Source organism: Barbus barbus, assembly GCF_936440315.1.
Source record: "Barbus barbus genome assembly, chromosome: 8".
Lineage (NCBI taxonomy): Eukaryota > Metazoa > Chordata > Actinopteri > Cypriniformes > Cyprinidae > Barbus > Barbus barbus.
Window position 1 is genome coordinate 20,066,360 of NC_136736.1, and position 13,795 is coordinate 20,080,154.

General features: G+C 37.3%; 1 protein-coding gene across 1 annotated transcript in view; it reads left to right on the forward strand.

The window, feature by feature from the left end:
* LOC306874312 (protocadherin-23-like) overlaps window positions 1-13,795 on the forward strand; it is a gene marked incomplete at both ends in the record, with an annotated part of 38,999 nt that overhangs the window by 9,104 nt on the left and 16,100 nt on the right. The window contains 6 exons of the mRNA XM_079424287.1: window positions 389-625; window positions 4,179-5,207; window positions 5,610-5,797; window positions 6,368-6,464; window positions 6,589-6,746; window positions 12,163-13,003. Coding sequence (XP_079280413.1) covers window positions 389-625; window positions 4,179-5,207; window positions 5,610-5,797; window positions 6,368-6,464; window positions 6,589-6,746; window positions 12,163-13,003 — 2,550 coding nt within the window. The remainder of the gene's footprint in view (window positions 1-388; window positions 626-4,178; window positions 5,208-5,609; window positions 5,798-6,367; window positions 6,465-6,588; window positions 6,747-12,162; window positions 13,004-13,795) is intronic.

Below are 13,795 nucleotides of genomic sequence, written 5' to 3' on the forward strand. Positions count from 1 at the left end.
CCCCCCCCCCCCCCCCCCCCCACCACCACCACCACCACCACCACCATCTGTCAAAAGTGGAGCTAGGCACAAACATATCCACCATGTCACCATCAGGGATGAGATGTTTTTCTTAAAAGATTTGACATACATCTAAAAAAAACATCATGGCCTTGTGCTTACCAAGTTTCTAAGTTATCTAGCAGTTAAATAATTAGCTTTTATTACACATTAAAATCAAGATATTGTCATTAAGATTATTAATTTCAGGACCCTTAAATTTCAGTCTGTAATGTACTTAGTTAAACCTTCTTTTTGAATTGATCAAACATCTATGCGGCAATAATAGCTAACACCTTGTGCATGTGTCCTCTATGATGTTAATGTAGGGTTTTTTTGTGTTCCTCAGGTTCTGTCTGCCTGAACGCTTCACTTTCCCAGCTGCACAGAAGCAGTGTGAAGCTGTCTGTCTCTGCTCAGGACGGAGGAGGCATGTCTGCTGTTTATCCTGCTAACATCACCGTGAACATCTTGCAGAGCGACCAGCCTCCTGCCCTCTTCCAAAAAGCCCACTACACCTTTTCTATCTCTGAGGATGCACCCGTGGGCTCCTCTGTTGGTTTGGTTCAGGCTGTTACCCCTGCCAGTGAGTTTTCCCTGCTTCTTCTGATAAATGTTCACACTTTGCCCTATTTGAGACTGGACAGTGTGACACTACGTTCATTTAGTTGAAGAAGAAACCTATTTGTTAACACTTTACAATAAGGTTGTTTTTGTTAACATTAGTTAATGGATTAGTTAATAGTAACTAACAATGAACAACACTTTTATACAGTATTATATATATATTTTTTTTTCTGTTAAATAACATTAGACTAGAGACCCAACAAACATTTGTAACACATCATGTGAAATAGGTCACACTTTACAATAAGGTTTACAAAGTGCATAATAAATTCTTTATTAGTCAAGTCAGGTTCCTAACTGATGACGAAGAATTTACAGAGCAGCCAGTTCAAGGTTCAAGGAACGAAAACGAAAACGAAAACTGGAAACGAATGAAATTTTGACTGGAACAGAACCGGAAACAGAAACAAAATCAAATTTTATAGTTCTGAACAGAATCGAAAATTTGAAATGGCCATTAACCGGTTAATAACGTTATTTTATGGTTCCATTTAATATTTGAAATTTACTGTCAACCAATCAGGAATTCAAGTAGTACAGACTATGCAAATGTGATGCTGACGCATCCAGCGAGTGAAATGCCCGCCCGCGCTCAGCTGTGAACTCTAGTCGCAATGGCAATGAATTCTGCTACCATCTGTTTTAATGGGAGGTAGCAAAATCTGACAGGGTGCACACATCGTCAGAACATCAGCGTTAGAGTTTATCCGACGACAGTGTAAGCTGGATTCAACAGATCTTATGCACCTGTGAGAAAACACAATAAAACTATAGGCTTACATAAAAAGGAATATATATGCCTATACACTAAATATATTTCACGTAAATCACTGACAGATTAACAAAACGAAAGAAAAAAAAATGCTGAGTTAGGCCTACGGTTCATTGTGACATTCCAACGTTCTCGGAAAGGAAAACGAGACTGCAGAAAGTTGTTTTACAGTTTTATTTTACAGTTTTATTTGTTTTGCAATTGCTTGACAGTTTTGAATGTCTTGCATCTGTATAACCAACCAGCGTTGGTATGGCCATATCGCGCTGGCGCCTCACGCACACAAAGACACATATTTTTGCGACATTGCAGCCTGATCATTATCAAAATAAAATACAGTTAAAGAAACCTGTAAAAAGTTACAGTGCTCCGTTGTCCAGTCTGTTGCATTAAGCGTGACCACCGCCTCACTGTGCTGTTATTGCCGATGTGAAGGATGATGTTTTACATCGATGAAAGTAAAAGCCAATAAATAATATTTTAGTAGGCTATACGTCGAGAATATGGAAACATTTGGATTCGTGCCGAGTGAGAGAGGTAGGCATCAGTTTCACCTTTAATTTGTTTTTGGAATGACGTTTTTATAACCTATAGGCAATATCCTTAAGTTTAGAAGATTTGTTGTGGAGAGAAACTAATAACTGTTTATAATGTTTATAAACATTTTTGATTTACCGGCATTTTAGCCTACATCATTTCTGAATAATAGCCTAATAAAATGCGATGAGGCTATACCCTTTGTTTTTTTTCCTCAAAACGCAATTTTATACAAGTAGCGTTTTTTTTTTAACAATTTGCAGCAAACATTTTTAATATCTTTAAAAAATACTTTAATGTCTTTAAAGCATTAATAGATTTTTTTCTTTTGTTTAGTAGCCTACATTTAGAAATTTAAAAATCTAGAAAATATGATAGGCTACTGTATTGGCTGTGACTATGATACCAGGTTAAGATACCATCTCTGTCTGTATTTTTTTATTTTTGTGTAAAGAAAACACTACTTTATTATTATTATTATAGGCACAGACAATTTAAAAAATAACGGTATTAACCGAAGAAGCAGACCCTTTTTTTTTCTTCTTTTTTTTTTACATTACATACATTACTTGCTTTTCCACTAGTAACTATTTCCAGTCATTGTTACCCCCAGTGGCTAATCCAGTTTGTGGGTCAGGGATGAGCTGATCAGAGGGTTAAATATCAGTCTTAGTTGGCAGGGTTGTTGGGATAGATAATGAGATTTGCTGTGGTCTGTTTCTCCTTGTCTACAATCAGTTGTTTTTAGTGAACAGTATTTTATGCTCATTAAGGTATTAGGGTTAATCACACATTCTTAACATACTCAGTGATTCACATTTACTTAGTCTGAGGTCATTTTAGATTTTTATTTTATAATAGTATGCTCTTATCAAAGTATATACCTAGTATATGTGCTTTTGTGGAAATGCCTAAAAAGTTCCATAAAAGGCTAGTAAATATTAGATTATGATTTGGTTTTGCAGTAAAAATGTACTGGTTTTAATCATAAAATTAAGCGTTATAAATATATATGTTGAATTACTCGCTTAAAATATTAAATTTTTTATTTATTTAAGTGATTTGCATTGTTTTTTGGCTTACACACATGCACACACACACAAATGTTTAGAGTGCACTTCAACAGTAGACAGTCAGTTGAGGTTAACATTTAGATTAGCTGATTAACCCTCTCTTCAAGTCAAATGTAGGTTCAGAAATTCTGAGTTGCAGAGGGGGGCAGGTCGCTTAATCTCTGGGGGCTTTGGTTTTCTCCAGCCGTTTCAAAGTCTCAACTGTCAAACAATAGGATAATGACAACACCACTTTTACATATGTTAGGGGTAAGTGTGTCATTAAGTTCTAAATTTATAAGTATACAGTCTGTGTGACATTGACAAAGATTTATGTTACAGTTAATAGGTGATGCATTAAAAATATTCAGCCATTTTCTTTAACACCCTATCAATAAGATCATTTCATACTTGACCTGCAAATTAAATCCTTTAAATAAAACTGTGAACCAATAGTTCACACATAGAATAAAAATATTTATTTTATTTTTCATAAAACTCTAAGGGAGAATTAATGGAGAATTGTTCAAAATTATTATTCAGAAACTCTCATGTTGTGGTGCATGGAAAAAGAGTATGGGTTTGGAAAAACATGAGTAATTAATGGCATAATTTCATTTTTGGGTAAACTATACCTTTAAAGGTAAAAGTACACTGAAAAAAACTGGGTAACACTTTAGTATAGGGACCAAATCTCACTATTAACTAGTTGCATATTAGCTTGCCTATTATTAAAATGTTGGCTGTTTATTAGTACTTATCAAGCATTTATTCTACATGGCCACATTCTACATCCCTAATCCTACCCAATACCTAACTTAATCGCTACCTATTAATAAGCAGCAAATTAGAGTTTATTAAGGCAAAATACATAGTTACTGGTTTGTTAGTAGCGAGAATTGTACCTTAAAATAAAGTGTTGTGTAGGATTATTTTATTAAGTTCAGAAATTGTTAGTAAATTAAAAAAATAATTACAAACAAATGACAAGTAACACATTAAATAAAATGTAAAATATTAAAGTAGTAAGACTGAAATAGTGTTTACTTATAAAACATATTTTTTTATTATTATTTATTTTTATCTTGTGTATCTTATTTTTTCATGTCATATTAATGATATTTTTGTGGTCTTTTTCCTTGTAATTTCAGATTCAGTGGAGCTAGTCTCATACATCATATCCTCAGGTGACCCTCAGCGGCTTTTCTCAATTGATTCCCAGTTGGGCATCATCACCACTGGCCAGCTACTGGACCATGAGTCCCTCTCTTATGTTATTCTGAACATACAGTTCCACACGGGAACTTTTCCTATCTACAGCAGTGCTCAGGTCAATATCTCCATCACTGATGTCAATGACAACCCTCCTGTGTTCCAGAAGACCGCAGAACACATCACCATATCCCATAACACCCCTCCAGGCACGCCAATTTTCATTGCACATGCCCATGATGCTGACAGCGGTCTTAATGGCAGAATACACTATATGTTACGTCCTGAGAGCCACTTGTTTTCCATTCACCCACGTATTGGGACTCTCATGCTAAATAGCAACCTCTCTGGAGATTCCAGCCAGAGGTACGAGCTCAGCGTCATAGCTGAGGATGACGGTCATCCTTCATTGAGCTCTACATTACGTCTTGTGATAGAGATGGATTCCTTAGGCTCTGTGGAAGACACACTGGCCTTTGAAACTTTGGTTTATCAAGTGGAAATTGGAGAAAGTGCTTCAAAAGACACTAGAATGATTCAGGTACGTGCTCATGGAGCCAGATCCCAGCATGGAGGGACCCCTGGCAAAGCGCCCCCTGCCATTACTTACTCCCTTAAAACCCTCTCTGGAGTCCCACCATTCAGAATCCACCCAGAGACTGGATGGATGTTTGTATCTCAGAGTCTTGACTACGAAACTGAACCCATCTACAGATTTAGTGTGTGTGCAAAGGCACAAAATGGCAAAACGGAGGCCACAGCAACGGTGGTTGTCATGGTTCAGGATGAGAATGACAATGCACCTGTGTTCAGTAGGGATGTGTACTTCTTCAGTTTGCAGGAGGGACCGTCTCCTCATGGGATGATTGGAACAGTAAAAGCTACAGACAGAGATTCATGTAACAATGGAGTATTGTCCTACATCCTGCTGTCTGAGGGAAAAAACTTTCGCATCAACCCCAGAACAGGTTAGAATTACTTTCACATTAGTGCTGATTTTCATTCAGACTGTTTCATACACTGCTTTATCAAAAAAGCAATCCAAAAATTCATTAAAAATGATTTTGTATTTTAAATAAAAGTAAACCAAACTAAACTGAAATAAACCAAGATAAAATAACCATAATAAATAAAATAACCTTCTAACCTTTTCTTTATGGATATTGTTCTACATTATACAAAATATTCTACATTGTAAAAACAGATTATTGGAGTATGTTTTACAAGAAAATACAATTTCTGTCTTTCTACTTCAAAATTTCCCCTTCAATTCAATGTTTTACTTGCTATTTCTTTGTAATTATTTGTGAAATTTCCTTGCAAAAATCCTACACCAGTTCTGTGTCTTCTTTCTCTTTTTCTGGCTATAGGAGAGATCATAAACATGGTGGCTTTGGATCGTGAGGAGCAGGCACAGCATGTTTTGAGGGTGATGGCCACAGATCAGGGTCGACCACGTCTTAACACCACCACTACTCTTCACATCCTTGTCACAGACGTCAACGATAACCCCCCACAGTTCACACACCTACCTGCCACTAAACAGCTAAACGTACAGGTCATAATAATACTTTTTCTAGAAAACACAAGCAATAGAAAATATAATTGTAGATTTTATTTAAATTAAATTAACAGGTTAATTATAGAGTTTATGTACATTGAGCACAAGAAGTAATATGTTTCAGTGATGCTTTTCTGTAATTCTGAAAGTACAATGTCTTTATATTGTAAATGTATACTCTGTTCAAAAGTCAGTAATTTTTTTTTTTTTAAGAAATCAATGCTTTTATTCAGCAAGGGTGCATAAAATTGATCTAAACTGACAGTAAAGACTTGTACATTGTTAAACAGCTATTTTAATCATTTTAATAAATTCTGTTCATGTAAATTTATATTCATCAAAATTCATTGGATTTAACAATATATTAACTACTTTTCTTAGGATTGATAATAACTTGAGCACCAAATCAGCATACTAATGATTTCTGAAAGATAATGTGACTGAAGACTGGAGTAATGCTACTAAAAAATTCACTAAAAATTACAGTGCACTGTAAATTACTTTGGGTAACAGCATCAACCAAATGCATATATAATTAGCAAATTGTTTATGTGGCTTTTTGTGCAGGTGTGGGCAGGCATTCCAGTGAATTATGTTGTAATCACTATGTTTGCTAAAGACCTGGATGCTGGAGAGAATGGAACTGTCACATTCACAATGAAAGGTAAACTGATGAGGAGAGGACTATTTATTTTTAATTCATGGGTCATTTGTGTTTATATCCCCCTGCTCGAAGGAAAAATATTGTGATTTAGTATGAGATGTCTAATGTTTCTTCATATTTTTAGATAATCAGTTGGGCCACTTTAGTATTGATAACCGTAATGGTGATGTCAGGGTGACATCACGGTTCTCCTCAAACCCACAGAAGCGCTACACCCTGAGAGTTGTTGCCACAGATGATGGTCTTTTTCCTCTGGAGGAGACTGCAGTTGTTCACATACAGGTTAGTGGAGCTGGTACTGGCACATCACAACACTGGTGTGTGTGTGTGTGTGTGTGTGTGTGTGTGTGTGTCAAAGTAGGGCTGAAGACTTGCTTATTGATTTGTCTTTTCTGTGTTCAATCTAAAAAAGGTGGACCACAAAACCAGTTATAAGTGTCAATTTTTAGAAATTGAGATTTCTACATCATCTGAAAGCTGAATAAATAAGATTTCCATTGATGTATGGTTTGTTAAGATTGGACAATATTTGGCTGAGATACAACTATTTGAAAATCTGGAATCTGAGGGTGCAAAAAAGATACTGAGAAAATCACTTTTAAAGTTGTCAAAATGAAGTTCTTAGCAATGTACAGGTCCTTCTCAAAAAATTAGCATATTGTGATAAAGTTCATTATTTTCTGTAATGTACTGATAAACATTAGACTTTCATATATTTTAGATTCATTACAACACAACTGAAGTAGTTCAAGCCTTTTATTGTTTTAATATTGATGATTTTGGCATACAGCTCATGAAAACCCAAAATTTTTTGAAAATCTCAAAAAATTAGCATATCATGAAAAGGTTCTCTAAACGAGCTATTAACCTAATCATCTGAATCAACTAATTAACTCTAAACACCTGCAAAAGATTCCTGAGGCTTTTAAAAACTCCCAGCCTGGTTCATTACTCAAAACCGCAATCATGGGTAAGACTGCCGACCTGACTGCTGTCCAGAAGGCCATCATTGACACCCTCAAGCAAGAGGGTAAGACACAGAAAGAAATTTCTGAACGAATAGGCTGTTCCCAGAGTGCTGTATCAAGGCACCTCAGTGGGAAGTCTGTGGGAAGGAAAAAGTGTGGCAGAAAACGCAGCACAACGAGAAGAGGTGACCGGACCCTGAGGAAGATTGTGGAGAAGGACCGATTCCAGACCTTGGGGGACCTGCGGAAGCAGTGGACTGAGTCTGGAGTAGAAACATCCAGAGCCACCGTGTACAGGCGTGTGCAGGAAATGGGCTACAGGTGCCGCATTCCCCAGGTCAAGCCACTTTTGAACCAGAAACAGCGGCAGAAGCGCCTGACCTGGGCTACAGAGAAGCAGCACTGGACTGTTGCTCAGTGGTCCAAAGTACTTTTTTCGGATGAAAGCAAATTTTGCATGTCATTCGGAAATCAAGGTGCCAGAGTCTGGAGGAAGACTGGGGAGAGGGAAATGCCAAAATGCCTGAAGTCCAGTGTCAAGTACCCACAGTCAGTGATGCTGGTGTTGGTCCACTGTGTTTTATCAAGGGCAGGGTCAATGCAGCTAGCTATCAGGAGATTTTGGAGCACTTCATGCTTCCATCTGCTGAAGAGCTTTATGGAGATGAAGATTTCATTTTTCAGCACGACCTGGCACCTGCTCACAGTGCCAAAACCACTGGTAAATGGTTTACTGACCATGGTATTACTGTGCTCAATTGGCCTGCCAACTCTCCTGACCTGAACCCCATAGAGAATCTGTGGGATATTGTGAAGAGAAAGTTGAGAGACGCAAGACCCAACACTCTGGATGAGCTTAAGGCCGCTATCGAAGCATCCTGGGCCTCCATAACACCTCAGCAGTGCCACAGGCTGATTGCCTCCATGCCACGCCGCATTGAAGCAGTCATTTCTGCAAAAGGATTCCCGACCAAGTATTGAGTGCATAACTGAACATAATTATTTGAAGGTTGACTTTTTTTGTATTAAAAACACTTTTCTTTTATTGGTCGGATGAAATATGCAATTTTTTTTAGATAGGAATTTTGGGTTTTCATGAGCTGTATGCCAAAATCATCAATATTAAAACAATAAAAGGTTTGAACTACTTCAGTTGTGTTGTAATGAATCTAAAATATATGAAAGTCTAATGTTTATCAGTACATTACAGAAAATAATGAACTTTATCACAATATGCTAATTTTTTGAGAAGGACCTGTATATTACTAGTCAAAAATGAAGTTTTGATATATTTACGGTAGGAAATTCACAAAATATCTTCATGGAAAATGATCTTTACTTAATATCCTAATGATTTTTGGCATGAAAGAAAAATTGATCATTTTGACCCATACAATATATGTTTGGTTATTGCTAAAAATATGCCCCAGCGACTTAAGACTGGTTTTGTGGTCCAGGGTCACATTTATCATTTATATGTGAAATGTGTGCGAAATCCAGTCATTTCAATGAGAACTGGCACAATAAGGACTTCCTGTGCCAATATAATTTCGGAGTGTCTATTTACCAGGGGCGTGTCTACGTGGTGGCCAGGGGTGGCACCGGCCCCCCCTGAAATTTGGCTGGCCACCCCAGGTGCCCCCCCTACCAGATGTCTTGCGATAGGCTTGTTTTTAGTTAATTTCTAACTGCATCTGGCGTATCTTGGCATGTGTAGGCAGCTGCCTAGGGCCGCTTTCTTCTCTTCTTTATTCATTTTAGGCATTTTAGCGTGATCTAAATGACAGATGTCGAGAGCGCATAATGTTACGCGATCATGTAATGCGCGAGCACAAATCTCTCCACTCGCAAGCGCTTTTCCGTCACTCGCACAAAACTGGACGTGTGCTTTTAAATCTACATTGTTCTTTTATGAATTGGCTCGGGCCTCACTCAGATATTGTGTGTATGCTCAAACGTTTTCCTCGCATCACTGAAGACCAGAAAAGCTTTTTTTTTCTAATTCAAGTGAAGAGTAGGCTTTTCTCACTAAATGGAAGCAAGCTGAATATAGTTAGCCTTCTCTAGTTATTAATTTTATTAATACTTATTTTAGTTAAGTGCTTAAATTGTAAATATGCATTTATTAAATTATTTTATGTAGTACATTTGTATTTTGTTGTTTTTGTATATAGTTATAGAAGCATATCAACCAGGTTCCAGAAGTAATCACTAAGGCTGCTTCTGAAATAAGTGGGGGTGCTTTCTTAATGCACATTTTCACATATTTTGTCCATTCTATTGCTATCAATATGCTGCTACTTCGAGAGCGAATCCCACATAAATATGCAGATGTCATTCCCAAAACTTTGCAACGTGTGTGTGGGCAAAAAACAAAGTTCTACATTTTAAATGGATTGCTTAGAAAGCTCGCAAAGAGTGCTCATAACCAATAAAGCTGTCACTCTTTGTTCATCGCGATCTCACAAAGTTCTGTGAGGACCAATGAATCTCACACTGTGCAATTAATAGACAGCTTTGAGGCAACAACAGATACGACCACGTTCTGAGCCTCCAGCCTGCTGCGAGGAAAGAGATAATCCCCGCCCCCCGGCCACCCTCTTTTAAGGCAGTGCCCCAGACTGCCCCCCCCCCCCCCCCCCCCCCCATTTAAAATGCTTTAGACACGCCCCTGCTGTTTACACTAAGTGCAAGTAACTCGCCTTGTTGGCAATGGCTATTTACACTAACTCCGCTCACTAATGTGTGATTGGGTTTGTCAATACTAAAAAAAGATGCTAATTCAGCATTACTTTCAGTGGGGTAGATGGCAAGGTTCATGCTTTTTGACGAGATCGACCCGAGTTCGAGCCCTCCTTTTGCCAACTTTTTTTTCCCTTTTCAAATCTCATATAACATCAGAAAGGCATTTGTTTTCAATAAAAATAATGGAAATAATCAAAAAGTTGAAAATAAAAGTATCGGGCAGGGTTAGGGTAGGTGTAGGGAGGGCTTTATTGTCCCAATAAGGTGGCATCCATTTAATAATTTGAATTAAAACTATAATTTACACTCAGTATGTTATTATTGCGTACTGTTTTATAATGTACTACAATACTGAGGTGCAGATAAATGCCACTATTTGCAATAAGTAGTATAAATAGCAGAAAATCTTGCCATTTTAGCATAGTGTCAATAGAATCTATAGCTATTTGCGCTTAGTGTAAATAGCATATCGTTAAAAAATACTGCTATTTTCACTTGGTGTAATTAGAATACACTGCTATTTGCACTTAATGAAAATAGCATCTAATTGCTATTTGCACTGAGTGTAAATAGCATCTATTGCAAATAGCCGCTGCCATAAAATTTTGTCAGGTTCAAGTTTTTTTACCTTTGTGAACTTTGCAAGGCCGACCAGTAACAAGCCTCTTGGTATGCCAGAGACCTGACTCTCTGAGTGAACAGAGATTCATAACTGAGAAACGATCCACAATGGATGAGATGCTTATTCTGGCAGTGGCTACTCAACCAGTTTTGCACTCTACACCTCAGTATTATAAAATTATTTTAAAAAGAAGGCTGTTTGGAAGCTATTTATTTAGGATATATACAGGGCTTGTCATTAACTTTTTTGCTCACCGGCCACTGTGGCTAGTGGTTTTCCAAATTGACCAGCCACTCAGCATTTTCACTGGCCACAATTTTGAATAGAGAAAGCTAGTGTTAGAGAGTCAAGTCAACAAATAGATCAAATAGAATTAGAATAGAGAGTGCTAGAATTAGAGGGTCAAATAAATATGGAATAGATGTGTTTTTAGCTGTTTCTTGAAGATGGTAAACATGCAGTAATTTGCATTATTTAAAAGGATAAATAGAGTTAAATAAAGGACAGATTCAGAGTTCTGGCATGAAACTCGCAATCCAATATGTCTAACTCAATCTGACCTAATGACATCATTATCACATGGCACAGCTGATTCGTTTTCTCCTGTATCAGTAGCCAGTGAGCTCACTGCTCAATATTAAAATACCTGGCTTTTGTTGCTGTAGCAGTTAGCAGCACACTTTAGAAACCCTCCACCTTCCCCCGCTCCACCTTTGTAGATCTGCTATGAGGTGATTCATGTATGCTATATGGGGGTTATTCATATGTGTTATGTGTGCAGCAGCAGTATTTCCTACATGCTCAAGGCAGCATGTTGTGGATGTATTGGCAGTAGCAAGTCTAGGTACTTGCTCTGCCGCAGCAGCAGCAGCGTAGCAGATCTATTCTGCCAAGACCAAATACATTAAAATTGTCATGTACATTACCATGCTAATCCCTCCGAGAGTTGTCATGACAGAAATAGAGTTATGAGGATTTCAGGAATAAGGTGTCATATAAATCAGGTAAATAATACATGAACAAATCCCTCTGCAAAAACCTTCAGAATATAGATATGTATTGTACTGGAAAGTTTGGTGTATGTGTAAGTGCTAATTAAGTGGAGATTTCTGGCTCAGTGCGTGAGAAATATTCATTTTGAGAAAACAGTCTTTAATTATATGTATTTTAATTGACATCTACAGACACATATAGATGAAGTGCAATAAAAAATAAACACTTATATGTTTATTAGTCCAAATAATAAGCGGAACATTAAAAAAACATCTGTAGCTAATTCACCTGCAGTGTCTTGTCGTAAATGTTTTAAGAATAGTTAAAAAAATTTAAGTGGATTTTAAGTAAATTTTGTTTTTTATTCCAGGTTTATGCCTTTGACCAACAAAACGGAAACTCAAAGGATTTTCAGAGCCTCAAATACTTCACTGTGGGGGAAGATGTAAAACTGGGAACTGTCGTTGGATCACTTGGGATTTCTAATGCACCAGATATGCAGTTACGATATTCTATTGTTGAAGGTGATGGTAGGTTGCAGTTTGGCATCAAAAGTTCTAGTGGCGAGCTTTATGTGGCACAACATCTGGACTACGAAGTCACACAGCGCTACTTCCTGGTTGTACGTGCAGAAGCCCCTCCCACGTATAATGTCACTGCATTTGTGGCAATCAGTGTTGTTGATGTCAATGACCACACCCCCTGGTTTCCTGGTAATGACAACTTTGTTGTGTTCGGTGTTTATGAGAATGTTACCAATGGAACGTCGGTGTATGTGTTTAATGCACATGATGGTGATGGAAGTCTGCGTAACAGTGAGCTTTATTATTCTTTGACCTATGACCCCTACCCTGCCATTGAGGGACTGCCTTTACACATCGACCCTCACACTGGAGTTGTTAAAACAAATGGACGGTTGGACCGTGAGCACACCAAAAACATTGTTTTCATAGTCACTGTCAGTGACAACGGAGAAGAGCCCACTGATAGAAAACAAACATCAGTCATAGCTCAGGCGATTCTGTTGGATATCAACGACAATAGTCCCACATTTGTCTCCACTGAAATGGCTTGTGTCCCAGAGGACACAGAAGTGGGACTTTTGGTTCATCATGTGATGGCTAAAGATGAAGACGAAGGGAGTAACGGGCATGTCATTTACAGTGTAGTTTCAGGAAATGAGATGGGCTACTTTCATATGGAAAGTACAGGTAAATAATAACAATAATACATTTTATTTAACGGCACCTTTCATAACACCCAAGGTCACCTTACAAGCAAACAAGCAATAGTTAAAACAGATGTACACCACAACTTAAAAACATACACACATCATAGAAACAGTATAATACAGTACAGGCTAGTAAAAAAAAAAAACAACAACAAAAAAAAACAGGTCATAGAAAAGCCTTGGTAAAAAGATATGTCTTAAGACGGGATTTGAAAATATGTAGACTGTTGCTATTCCGAATTTCGAGAGGGAGAGAGTTCCATAGACGAAGGTTCTAGCTCCCATGGTAGTTAATGATATACGTGGTGACACCAGAGAGAGTGAGTGTGAAGATCTCAGAGTGAGGAGGGGTGTAGATATGAAGAAGATCAGTAAGGTATGGAGGAGCAAGATTTTAAAGTGCCTTGAATGTGAGAAGCAGAATTTAGTATTTATTATATGGGAATTATAAATGATTTATTATAGGTTGGGTTTAGGGATGTAAATTAATGTAGGTCTAGGATAAAATCGCTTATAGTTAAAGATAACGTAAAATTTAGCTTACCTTCATAAAAATGTCTTTGGTCTTATTTGGCATGACTGATCACTACACATTATTCAAAATAAAGAAAATTCATAAAATTAAATTTACTCTTAAATCTTGAATAAAATTTCTTACATTTTTTATTTAATTTACTCTGCCTCTTAAATCCCTGACATAACCAATTTGCACATGCAGCGAATATAGTATTAACTAGTAATATGTTTGGGTCAGTAAGATTTTTTTTTATAT